Below are 12,294 nucleotides of genomic sequence, written 5' to 3' on the forward strand. Positions count from 1 at the left end.
TTACTTTGGTTATATGGAAAGGTTCCAGGAGTCTATTTTAATCCAAATAATTTCACATTGTGATCTTAGTTTTTATAAGGAAAGACTCAAGTACCACTTGCAACTAGAGTACAGAAAGCAAAAAAGTTAACACATACCAAGAAAGAACAAAACCAGGAGCCCTACTAGGAAGTACTTTAATTGTTTTTCTTAGAAAAAAATCTCCAGACACTTAAAACATTTCACATTTCAACAACAAAGTACTGGTTAGAGGAGTTGTCAGGTACTGGAGATTCTAGAGTATTAGGAAGAAATGTTGGTATCCTGCTTCATTTTAGATGGGTCGTTTAAGTCATAAGGGACAGAGCTCTGGCTAAGCCAGTATCAGAACCCAGTAGAATGACATGTCTCTCTGTAGTTTCTTGTTCTTCCTGTCTCTCCTAACCCACAGATGCCACCACATAAAACCCAGTGGGAGCCAGCTGAGGTTCCAGTCTCTTTCCCTTGAGGAGGAAAGGGAGTGAAGGGAAGGTCACTCCTGAGTCTCCATGCTCTCTTCCTCCTCTCCCTGGGGTGGTTCTTCTGTATTCTCCTCCTCTTCTTCCCCTTCCTTCTTCTCAGGTGGCTTCTCATAAGCCTTTTCTGAAGGTGTCACTATCACTCCATCCCAGGTAGATATTTCAGAAGCAAGATCTAGAAGACAAAAAAAGCTTATTCCAGACAGACAGCCAGCAAACAAGTCATGGTTTACACCACAGTAATATTAAGACATCTAGAACAGAGTACCATAAAAAACCCAACCCACAATGGGCACTCACAGCTGGCATCACCCTCCTGTCCAAGGATCTTCCTAAAGCCTCCATGTGAGAGGATTCGAACCAGAGTCTGAGCTGTGTAACACACCATGTCCTGAAAGAAAGCAACATTGAAGGTAAATTAGCAAAGAGAAAGTACCTTATTTGACTAGCATCCTTGAGAAAACAAAAATGAGGACCAATGTAATCTCAGGACCAAAATCTCTGAGAACTAGAGCCTTTTCTCTCTTTTTTTTTTGGTACTAGGGATGAGGCAGGCTCGGTGCCACTGAGCTAAATCCCCAGCCCAAGAACTAGAGCCCTTTGACTAGAAGCATGCAAAAGTGGGGCAAAACAGAAAGACCATTCCATAGCTTTCCCAATACCTGCTGCTCCAAGGTCATGACTGTGTGTACTCTGAAGTTGCCACTCTCACAGGGGTCAGTGATACCCACTGAACCTGGCAGGAACAGACCTGCAGCCAGAATCTGCAAGCAACGCCTAAAATACAACAAGGTGTTAAATACACACAGATGAGCTTACAGCCCCCAAACCAAAAGAAGCACACTGTACCTGTATGCCACATTCAGGGCCAAAGGCTGTCTGGTGGGATTATTCATCACAGCATAGTGCCCCTGGGAAAGAAGTGCTGTTAGGCGTATCTCTGAGGTACAATTCTATCTTCAAAACAAATCATGAGAAAAACTACTTAAGGTCTAGCCAACATTTTCACCTGCAGAAGAAATTCTAAAGTGGCTTTTCATCTAGTCATTTCCAACCAAGTTATCACAATAATGAAATGACAGCAGCAATGAAAAGGCATGCTATTTATTTAATGGACTACTCCAAAATCCAATTAAGTAAGAAGCCCTCAATCTTTCCTTATTGAATTACTTGTCCACCAAATTTTTTTTAAAGCCTCACCAGATATCAGATAAACTACTATTAAACAGAAGATCAGGAACTCCACTGCCCTTCTTTACTTACAAGTAGGTCAAGGATCCAGGGTGTGAGGGGCTCAAAACCAGGAAAACGAATCCTCAGGTCCTTCAGCAATCGGATGAGAACTTTAACTCTGAAAGAAAAAACTAAAGGATTAAAAGTAATAAGATCAGGGTTGGGGATTTAGCTCAGCGGCACTGCGCCTGCCTCAGGAGCACAAGGTCCTGAATTTGATCCCTGGTACCAAAAAAAAAAAAAAAAAAATAAGATCAGCAGGGCATGGTGATATACATCTGTAAACCCAGCACTCAGGAGGCTGAGGCAGAAAGATTGCCTACAGGCTAAGGTTATAGCCAGCCAGCTTGGGCTACATAGTGAGTTCAAGACCAGCCTGAACTATAGCAACTCATGGGGGGGGGGGGGCATAAAAAGAATTGAGATGAGTTATGCACATGTACCAACCCTCCATGCTGAAGGTAATCATTATATACTACAAACGTACTAATAAAAATATAAAAAAACCAACTGTTACAGAAGTATGGGGGCATCTTGCTATTCGATATGGCTAAGGTTGTCATAATACAAATGATCAGGGAGACACTCACGTGGACTGAGAAGCATTTTCCTCAAACCAGCGGGCATGTCGAATGGCTGCTAAGGCACTCTGCAACACCTTGATATCCACTAGAAGTATGACAGGCCAAAATTAAATGTTTCTATTATTAATAAGCACCCAATTCAAGCCCATTGCTATGGCGTAAACACCTGGAAGGAGGGCAGGCTAATTTAGCAGTTCTTTTAACTACCCTACGTTCCTCATATCTGCACATGACTTGTCCAAAAAGTACTAGTTTTCCTCCAGACCAAATCTAGGAGCATGCAAGATCCACGATTTGTTACAGAAACCTTCCTACCATAAATACTTCTACAGTCCTTCAGTCTCCCAACTGTTTTTTTTTTTTCAGGTACTGGGGACCAAACTCAGGACCTTGCGCTTACAAGGCAGGCACCAGAATTACTGAGCCAAATCCCCGGCCCCAACTGTTTTCTTAGTCATCCTGTCTTCAAAAATTTTATTAGGAAGTTGGAAAAGTTAGAGGGAGAGAGCAAAGTTCAGACCAAGTCTCTCAATTTTCAGAAAGCTTCATAACACCAAAAAGCTAACTGAACTCAACAATACCATGTTTTAGATTTGCCCCATATTTCCTAGCAATGGAAAAAAAAAAAAGACTAACAATGGAGTTCTGGGTCCAGTTTTCGAAGATTGGGTGGCACTGTTGTAATGAGGATTTTCACTGTAGCATCAGAAGAACTGATTTCAAAACCAGTTTCATTAGTCAGCATGGTCAAAACTGTAAGAACAAAGTAATCAAAAGCTGTAATTCACATTTTCACTAGAAAACCAATGTTTAAATACAGGATGATGGTCTTTTTTTAATATATGGGTTTTTAAAAACAGTAGTTCAGAATGAGAGTTTAGTGTTGACTTTCAAAAGGAAGATAAAAAGGATTTTGAACGCAGAGACCCCACTAAAAATTTTCAGAACATAAAAGTACACTGACTACCACAGAACCTGACCTAACGGTGTTGAAAGTGTGTGTACAACTACAGGACCTTGCCCCTATGGTCACCAACTACACATTCAGCAGCAAACTCAAACCTTCAGAAGGATCCTGTGCTCTTAGGCTTTCCACAACTTTGTTCCCCAGGGCAGCCACAGCTTCCACTAGATTGACAGAAAAGGAGACAACAATGTGACAGGAATCCATTTATGCAGACTTTCTATGCACCTCTGCCTTATCTAGCACTCTCATCTCTCCTTCAAGCTCAAATCATAGCAGGGCTTTGCTGGCCAGTGGCATTTAACATTCTGGGCCGGTCAGTTCTCCACGGAAGGAAGGGTCAGTGGCAGGCACCGTGAGATGTTCAGCAACGTCCTTGGCCTCCTCCCTCCCCCGCCCCCGGTTTGTTTGGTTTTTCTTTAGTTTCTTTTTTTGGGTTTGTTTGGGTTTTCTGTAGTACTATGGACTGAATTCAGGAGCACTGAGCTACATCTCCAACCATTTTCGTGTATTTGGAGACAGGGCCTCACTAGGTTGTCCAGGCTGGCCTCAAACTTATGGCCCTCCTGCCTCAACCTCCTGAGCAGCTAGGATTACAGGTGTGTACCACTGCGCCCCCTCAATGAGTATCCCCTTTTGACGCCAGTATCCCTGAGCAGTGACAACCAAAAATATCTCCAGATACTGCCAAATGGCCCCTGGGAGCAAAATAGCTTCCATTTGAGAAATACAGCCCCACAGTACTGGCCATTTTTCTTAGATACACACTACAGAGTCTATCCCTTATCACCCAATACAAATTAAAAAAACAAACTTCTACCCAACATGGTGGCACATGCTTGTAATCCCAGGACTCTTGGAGGCTGAGGTAGAAAGACTGCAAGTCCGAGCCCAGCCTGGGCACTTAGGCAAGACCTTATCTCAAAGTGAAGAACGGGGTGGGTGGGTATGTGACAACCTGGAAATGTAGCTCAATGTGAAGCCCCTGTGTTCAATCTCCAGTACTGGCTCCCTTCAGTAATTCCAATTTGTCTCCCAAACATCACTTTCCACATACACAAAAATTGGCTTTCAAAGATTTCCTAGGCCCCTAAACCCAACTGTTATATTCTATTTCCACGGTCAGAGAGATGGGCTGGCAATGTAGCTCGGCACTTGCCTAGCATGCACAAGGCCTGGGGGTTAGATCCCTAGGACCAGGAAAAAAGAAACAGAAAGAGGTATACTCACATGTTGGCAGAATCTTTAGTATGACCACCAGATCAGCCACGTTATGTCCTGTAGTCATCGTTCCCTTTTTATATGATCCTACCTGTCGGACTTCTTCAATTTGCTAGTAGAAAAGAGATTTCAAAACAAAATTTTTAGAAGAAAAAATTTGCCTACTTGCACTTGAAACACAGTTTCTTATGACCCAGATTTGGGAGTAGCAGTGGTAAAATCATCCCAGAAACAAACATAAAAGCTTGACATATCACAGCCTAGCTGGCAATAATATAAATCTTGCCCCCAAGATCAGTACTGCAAAAGGAATTCCAGAGTTTAATTTCACTGAACTTTTCCATTTTAGGTTTGGATTTGGGTAAATGGCATCTGCAAAATTGAGACAGGACATAAACAAAGTCCCAGACTACCAAGGCTGTCTTTTCTTAGAACTAAGTTATCAAAAACTCACCACTTCAAATGTCCCTGGAGCCACAATCAAATTGTCAATCACATTGTTTATTTTTGTCACCAGAGAAAGGATAGAGGCCTGAAAAACATTGTGAAACAAAAATACCCTAAACTCAAAATTTACAAGCATCTTCTCAGAATTTGATTTTTCCCCCTAACGCCTTCCATATAAACAAAGGTCAATATTGGTGTAGGGCTTTGAAAACACTTTAACTCTTCTAGCCTTGAATATATCAGAAAAGCACTATTTCATCCCACAGGTTTCCCAGTAACAATGAGTGCATCTGTAATCTGTTCATATATTCACCTATCTCCAGCTACAATGAGAAATAAAGAATAATCAAATTCTCTGTGGAGTTTAGACTCTTGTCAAAACATTGAGGATTGGGACAGGGATTTAGCTCAGTGGTTGTGCCACTTGCCTCGAAAGAGCAAGGACCCAAGTTCGATCCCCAACTCGTACCAAAAACAAAAATCAAACATACCTGTTCAGCAGAATTCGGAGCTAGATCCTGATTCCTCTTCAGCAAGGCTTCACTGAAAGAAGTTTCGTCAGGTGCTGGCTTGACCCGGGGAAAGGCCATTTCACACTACAGCAGAAATAAACAACTGTATACCATTTATCAAAAATAAGGCTGGGGATTTAAGCTCAGTGGCACCATACCTGCCTCGAAAGCACATGGTCCTGAGTTCGATCTCTGGTACCACACACAAGAGCTAGGTGTGGTGTACACCTGTAATTCCAGCACTTGGGAACCTGAGGCAGGAAGATCCCTGCCAGTATGAGGCCAGCCTGAACTACACAGCAAGTGATTTATAAGAGAATTTTTTCTGTTACTAAAAGAGAAAAATTCTACAACACTTTTATTTCTTAAAATGTTCAAAGATACAAAGGAGTAGAGCCATAATTTAAACTCACTACTTTTATATTAAAACAAAGCAGATACGATTGTACAGAACAAAGATTACAATCATGCAGCCAAGGAATGATCTCCTCTGCCTCGCTTACATTGTTTCTGTATGTAAAGCGAGCCCCAGTTGACTTAAAGCCCAGCTCTGGAGGGAGGAGGCTGGATTCAATCAGTGCAGGATGGACGCAAGTACTAAGTGTACTGAATCCCATGAATAGGGCAGTACGTGCCTGAAGCCCTTCCTTCCATCCCCAGCACCAACAAACAGCAGTTAAGTGAGATTTTTAAAAACCCCAACTTTCACAAATGCTTTCTCCTACTCCGACCACCGCGGAACTCCCTGTACGAGGCCGGCCGGCACTGCTGCGCCTGCGCGCTGCGCCCGGGCTCCGGGAACTCACCAGGTAGAAGTCGAAGGGGATGTGCGGCACAAAGGGCCTGAACCTGCAACAAGAGCGCGCGGGTCACGGCCGGGCAGCCTCGGCGGGGCCCGCGAAGGGAAGGGCAGTGCCGCCCCGCGCCGCGCCGCACTCACCCTCCTCCGGGGCCTCCTCGGGAGCCGAAGCGTCCCCCGCGCCCGCGGCCTCTGTCGCCCCTGAAAAGCACTCGCGTCAGGACGCGGGCCCGCCCGCCACGCCGCTGCCCGCCCGCTCCGCGCTCCAAGCGCCCAGCAGGCGCCGGGGCGCACAGGGGCGCCGGGAAGGGACCCCGGGAAAGGGCCCCGGGACCCTTCGGAAGCCAGCCCCTCGCCCGCGGCCCGGACACGCCCCGCCCCGCCGGCCCTGGCGGACTCCGGGCTCCTCGCCGCCCCCGGCACACTGCCTTGGGCCCCCGACTCCTCTTGGCCCGCCCGCCCCCATTTTCCGGAGAAGCCTTTGGAGCGCGTCAGTCCCTTTACCTCATGGCGCTCTTAATGCCGAACAATGGAAGCCACACCAACCGACCCTCCGCTCGGAAGAGCAGGCAACTGAAGAGTGTCTCGCCGGCGTCTCCCAACAAAACCAGGCACGATTGGCTCCCGCCTTGCTCCGCCCACCATGCCTATTGGTTTACTTTGGCAAACTGTGCATAGGGACCAATTCAAAATGCCTACTCAGTCAGGAACTAGCCAATAAGAACAGGCTGAACACTAACAGTTGACCAGACACTAGGGATGGCGTCAGAGGCAGCATGCAAAGCTATGAACGCGTCGTAAACCTTCTGTACAGCTCTGGATCACTTCTGAACGCAGGTAGCAGAGTGGCGCAGCGGAAGCGTGCTGGGCCCATAACCCAGAGGTCGATGGATCGAAACCATCCTCTGCTATCGGAGTGCCAATGTTTTCCTTCCACCTTTCAGGCCAATACACACATAATACATTTCCACTAGATTCTTACCACTTTCCCATTATTTTCTCCCTCAAAAATTTAACCTTTCACAGCTGTTTTTGCCACCGTCAACCCGTGTGGAAGGGATTAGGAAGGGATTTAGCAACGAACACTACACGTCTAAAGCTGAGGTTGGAGTCTGCTTCAGATAGGGAGGGTGTATTGATTAAATCGGTACTAAAAACACTAAATGAGTGTCTCACTCCTGTCACCGCAGCACCCGGGAGGCTGAGGCAGGAAGATCGCTGCGAGTTCGAGGCCAGCTTGAATTACACATCGAGACCCTGTCTCAAAAAAACAAGGGCCAGGAAGGGCGGGGGATTTAGCGATTTAGCTCAGTGGTTCCACCGCCTGCCTTGAAGGCACAAGGTCCCGAGTTCAATCCCTGGAACCAAAAAAACAAAAAAAAAACCAAGGGCCCTCAGTTCGATCCCCAATACCGGGAAAAAAAGGTGAGAAACTGAAACACAGTATTTAGGAAATAGAACTCACAAAGGGCTGCTGGGGGGCTGGTGAGGGTTTCTTACTCCACACTGCCCGTAACTGGAAGACACTGCAGTCATTTTCTCCTTGTCGTGGTTACCCTCAAAATTACAACAGGCACCCTTGCAAGACCTAATTTCCACCCTGCTTGTGAAAAACGCAGGAATAATTTGATTCTTCTTACCACCATTACTCTCTCCATAATTATTTTCTATTGTGCAACTTTTTAAGGTACTTTAACTTACTGCAGCAAAAAGTGGGGGTTTGTTTTTTTTTTAAGACAGGGTCTTCTCTAGCCCAGGCTGGCCTTGAACTCACTGCATAGCCCAGGCTGGCTTCCAAATGACTGCAATCCTCCTGCCTCTGCCTCCAAGAGTGTGCTGGGATTACAGGAGTGCACTACACTCAATTTAAACATAGATCTTAATTCCGTCCATGTAACCACCAACCAGATTAAAATAAAATTTTTATCACCTCTATACACTGACTCAGTCCTCTGCCCTGCTCCTAGAAGCAGTCACTATTCTGATTACCACTCTCCCAGATTACGTTTGGCTGTTCTTTAATTTCACATAAATCCACTAATACTGTATGTTCTTTCTCATCTGGCTCCTCTCGCTTGTCCCAATTTGAGGTTCCGCCATGCTTTGCCTTTATCAGCACTCTCTTCTCTTATTTACGAGTTGCATTCCACTGGATGCATACATCAGTTTGTGCATCTGGCCTGCTGTTGAGGAACTCAGGGGCTCCAGCTCCCTGAGTCACACACACACACACACACACACACACACACACCACACGCGTGTGCCTGGGCCATGGAGTTTGGACCATTATGAACTGCGCTGCTCTGAACATTCTCCTGCAAGGGTCCTCCTCGTTATCAGTCACATGCATTCATTTTGCTTCAGTCAGTGTTAAGAATTTAAATACACACATATTAATGTTTTCTAAGTCAATAGTCACTTCATTAACCATTTCATTTTCTGCTAGGAGAAGGAGGTGAACTCACGGCTTTGGCTCTGAGCTACATCCCCCGCCCTTTTTATATTTTGGGTGCTGCTAAACTGCTAAACCGCTAAACCCCTGGGCTTGAATTTGCACTCCTTCTGCCTCCTGCTTCCAAAGTGCTGGGATTCTAGGCACTGCAGCACCATGCGTGGCTCTTCCATCTTTGCTTCGGAAGAAACTTTGGTGACTAGGAAATTCTAGGTTGGAAGCTATTTTTTTTCAGCACACTGGCAATATTATTCCATACCGGTGTTGGCTTCCACTTTTACTGTGACAGAAAAAAGTTGTGAAACTAATTGTTGCTCCTTTGAAGACAATCGATACCTTTTTTAAAAAGGTAATCTGGGGGCTGGGGATTTAGCTCAGTGGTTCTGCTGCCTGCCTGCCTCGAAACACAAGGTCCCAAGTTCAATCCCCGATACCAAAAAACAAAAACAACAAAAAAGGTAATCTGTATTTGTATGTATGTGACAGGGGTCTCTATGCTGGTCTCAAACTCTGGGCCTCCTGCCTCACTCAGCTGTGCAAGAGCCAGACTATAAGCTGCAACCACCAGGCCTGACAGCGGGGCCTCTTGAATCCATGTCTGTCACCTATTTTTTAAATTTCTCAGCCATTACCTCTCCAAATACCAGTTTTATTATTTTCAGATTCCAAATGAAGGTATCAGACTTTCACCCAGTGCCCTGTCTCTCTCACCCTCTCTTTTAGGCTCTCCATCATGCCCACCACCCTCCATTTGGGATTTCTTCCATCCTTTCCTCCAGTTCATCACAGGCTGGTCAGTCCAGTCTGATCACGGCTCAACATACCGATTGGTTCTTAACTTTCGTTTTTGTTTTTGTTTTGGTACCAGGGATCTAACTCGGGTTAACTTTTGTTTTTAAATATCTAGGGACTAGACAGTTGTGGCGCATCCCTGTAATCCCAGCACTCGGGAGGCTGAGGCAGGAGGATCACTGTGAATTCGAAGCCTACCTGGGCTACATAGTGAGTTCAAGGCCAGCCTGAACTACATCGTGAGATACTGTCTCAAAAAACAAACAAAAAAAACCAAAATAGGTATCTAGGGATCAAGTTTTTTTGGTACGAGGGATCAAACTCGGGACCTCACGCTTGCCAGACAGGTGCTATGCTGCTGAGCTACGTCCCTGGCCCCAGATTTTCTATTTATGCTGGGCTTATCCTGCTGCCCTACCCTTTGTTTTGTTTTTTTGAAATAGGACCAGCTGTGCAGCACAGCCTGGCCTCGACCTGCAGGATGTGCCTGCCTCAGCCTTGGGCTGCAGCAGCGTGCCACCTGCCTCTGGAGAGCAGCACCCAACCAGGGAGGCGAGCTGTCAGGCAGTCCTGATCTTGAGGTGCACTGGACTTCATTTCTGTCTCATTAGCCCTATGGGCCCTATTTTTTGCCACCAGCAAATGACCCCCAGGGAAACTCACCTGTTTCCTGACTTTCCCTGTTCTTTCTCTTTTTTTGGACAGGGGATGGAACTCGGGACCTTGTGCTTGTGAAGCAGGCAGTGGAACCACTGAGCTAAATCCCTCCCCCCACGCTGCTCTCTCACACGCAGACGCTTCACTACCTGGTCAGTTCTTCAGCTTTTTATTGCGTATTTTTCTGTTTTAGCTTACTTGGGGATTGAAATCAGGCTTGCACATACTAGGCAAGCACTGCAGCAATGAACTCCGTCTCCAGCCCTTCCCTTCTTTGCTGCTCTTCTGGTTAGCAGTGTTTGCAGCAGGCGATGTTCACACCCTTGTGTGGGGCTGGCGCATGCTCCCAACACATCTCACCCCCTTTCCTCCCCTTTCCGTCCCCTTCCCGTTTGAGAAGGATCTACTTCCTATTACCTGCCTTTATCTGGCTCTTTATAATTTGGGTTTCTATATAAGAGAGCCCATATAATATAAAAATCGTGTCTGATTTACTCAACATTATGCTCTTGAGGTGCATCCATTTTCCTACAAATGACTCCAGTTTAGCCTTCATTATGGCAAAGTAGTACACCATTGTGGTTTGGGGTTTTATGAGTTTTTGTTGCTTTTTGCTTTGTAATACAGACTGGGCTTGAGCTCACGGTGATCCTCCTGCCTCAGCCTCCCAAGTGCTGGGATTATGTTCTCGCTTCGGCAGCACATATACCAAGTGCTGGGGTTATAAGCATGCACCACCACGCCCGGCTCCATTGTGTGTTAATACCACATTTTCTTTATCCATTCTTCCATTGATGGACATATAGGCTGCTTCCAGAATTTAGCTATTCTGAATTGTGCTGCTATAAACATGGGTATCCATGCATCACTATAATATGTTGTCTTTAACTTTTTCAGGAAGATACCTACAAGGGGAATAGCTGGGTCAAATGAAATGTCTAGTTTAAGGTTTTTTGTTTGTTTGTTTTGGTGTACTGGGGATCGAACTCAGGACCTTGCGCTTCTGAGGCAGGCGCCAGAACCACTGAGCTAAATCCCCGCCCCTAGCTTAAGGTTTTTGAAGACTTGCCATAACTGATTTCTATAGTTGGAACTACTCCATGTTGTAGTAGTTTACAGTTCCATCAGCAATGTAGAATGGTTCCTTTTTCCCCACAGCCTCATCAGCATTTTTTATTATTTCATTTTTCATTTTTTTTTTTTTTGGTACAAGGGATTGAACTCAGAACCTTGCACTTGTTTTGTTTTGTTTTTTTGGTACCGGGGATCGAACTTGGGACCTTGTGCTTTCAAGGCAGGTGCCGGAACCACTGGGCTAAATCCCCGGCCCAACCTTGCACTTGTGAGGCAGATGGTGGAACCACTGAGCTAAAACCCTAGCCCTATTATCTGATTTCTTATATGTCTTTTTTTGGTTTTTGTTTTTTGGTACTGAGGATCGAACTCAGGACCTTGTGCTTACAAGGCAAGGGGCAGCACCACTGAGCTAAATCCCCAGCCCTTAAATTTTTTTGACTTTCTTCTTTGGGTATAGTGTCTGTGATCGGAACAACAGCTGATTGTCCAGTGACTATTTGAAATCCTTTGTAAGTCATCAAGTGTTTTTTGTCTTGTTGGTACCAGAGATCGAATTCAGGACCTTGCACTTGTGAGGCAGGCGGCGGAACCACTGAGCTAAATCCCCAGCCCTCACTTGCTTATTTTTTGATTGGGCCTTTTATTTTGGGGGTCTAATTTTGAGTTCTTATATATTCTAGATATTTGCCCTCTGTCTGAGGAATAGCTGGCAAAATATTTTTCCCATTCCATGGGTTGTCTCTTCACTCTATTAGTTTTTTCTTTTGCTGTGCAGAAGCTTTTTAAAATTTGATGACTCCATTTGTTGATTCTCGGTACTATTTCTTGTGCAACTGAGGTTCTGTTCAGAAAGTCTTTGCCTACGATTTCAAGAGTTTTATCTATTTTTCCAGGTGTGGTGGCACATGCCCATAATCCCAGCACTAGGGCAGCTGAGGCAGGAAGATCGCTGAGTTCAAGGCCAGCCATGTGCCACTATGGAGCCCAGGCTGGCCTCCAACTAGTGGCAATCCTTCTGCCTTAGCCTTCTGAGTGGTAGGGTTACAGGCATGTGCCACC

The 12,294-nt window shown here is 45.6% G+C and overlaps 1 protein-coding gene and 1 non-coding gene across 3 annotated transcripts; one reads left to right on the forward strand and one right to left on the reverse strand.

The window, feature by feature from the left end:
* Positions 1-160: 160 nt before the first annotated feature.
* Ilf2 (interleukin enhancer binding factor 2) lies at positions 161-6,924 on the reverse strand. 2 transcript variants are annotated; one of them, XM_004871424.4, is made up of 14 exons: positions 6,762-6,924; positions 6,399-6,458; positions 6,265-6,307; positions 5,438-5,542; positions 4,954-5,031; positions 4,509-4,611; positions 3,377-3,442; positions 2,951-3,067; positions 2,321-2,399; positions 1,761-1,848; positions 1,347-1,408; positions 1,160-1,274; positions 798-888; positions 161-672 (listed from the first exon to the last, which is right to left on the reverse strand). In XM_004871424.4, the coding sequence occupies exons 1-14, from the start codon at positions 6,764-6,766 to the stop codon at positions 512-514; spliced, it is 1,173 nt and encodes a 390-aa protein (XP_004871481.1). In that variant the 5' UTR covers positions 6,767-6,924; the 3' UTR covers positions 161-511. The 2 variants fall into 2 exon arrangements, with proteins under 2 accessions (XP_004871481.1, XP_021104996.1); XM_021249337.2 differs by lacking the exon at positions 6,399-6,458 and having other exon boundaries at positions 6,762-6,834.
* A 172-nt stretch (positions 6,925-7,096) lies between these two features.
* Positions 7,097-7,168, forward strand: Trnam-cau (transfer RNA methionine (anticodon CAU)). Its single transcript has one exon. It is a non-coding gene; the product is annotated as a tRNA-Met (tRNA).
* Positions 7,169-12,294: the final 5,126 nt, after the last annotated feature.

Source organism: Heterocephalus glaber, unplaced genomic scaffold (assembly GCF_053883595.1).
Source record: "Heterocephalus glaber isolate CG9 unplaced genomic scaffold, H.glaber_assembly_v1.0 deba00001795, whole genome shotgun sequence".
NCBI lineage: Eukaryota > Metazoa > Chordata > Mammalia > Rodentia > Bathyergidae > Heterocephalus > Heterocephalus glaber.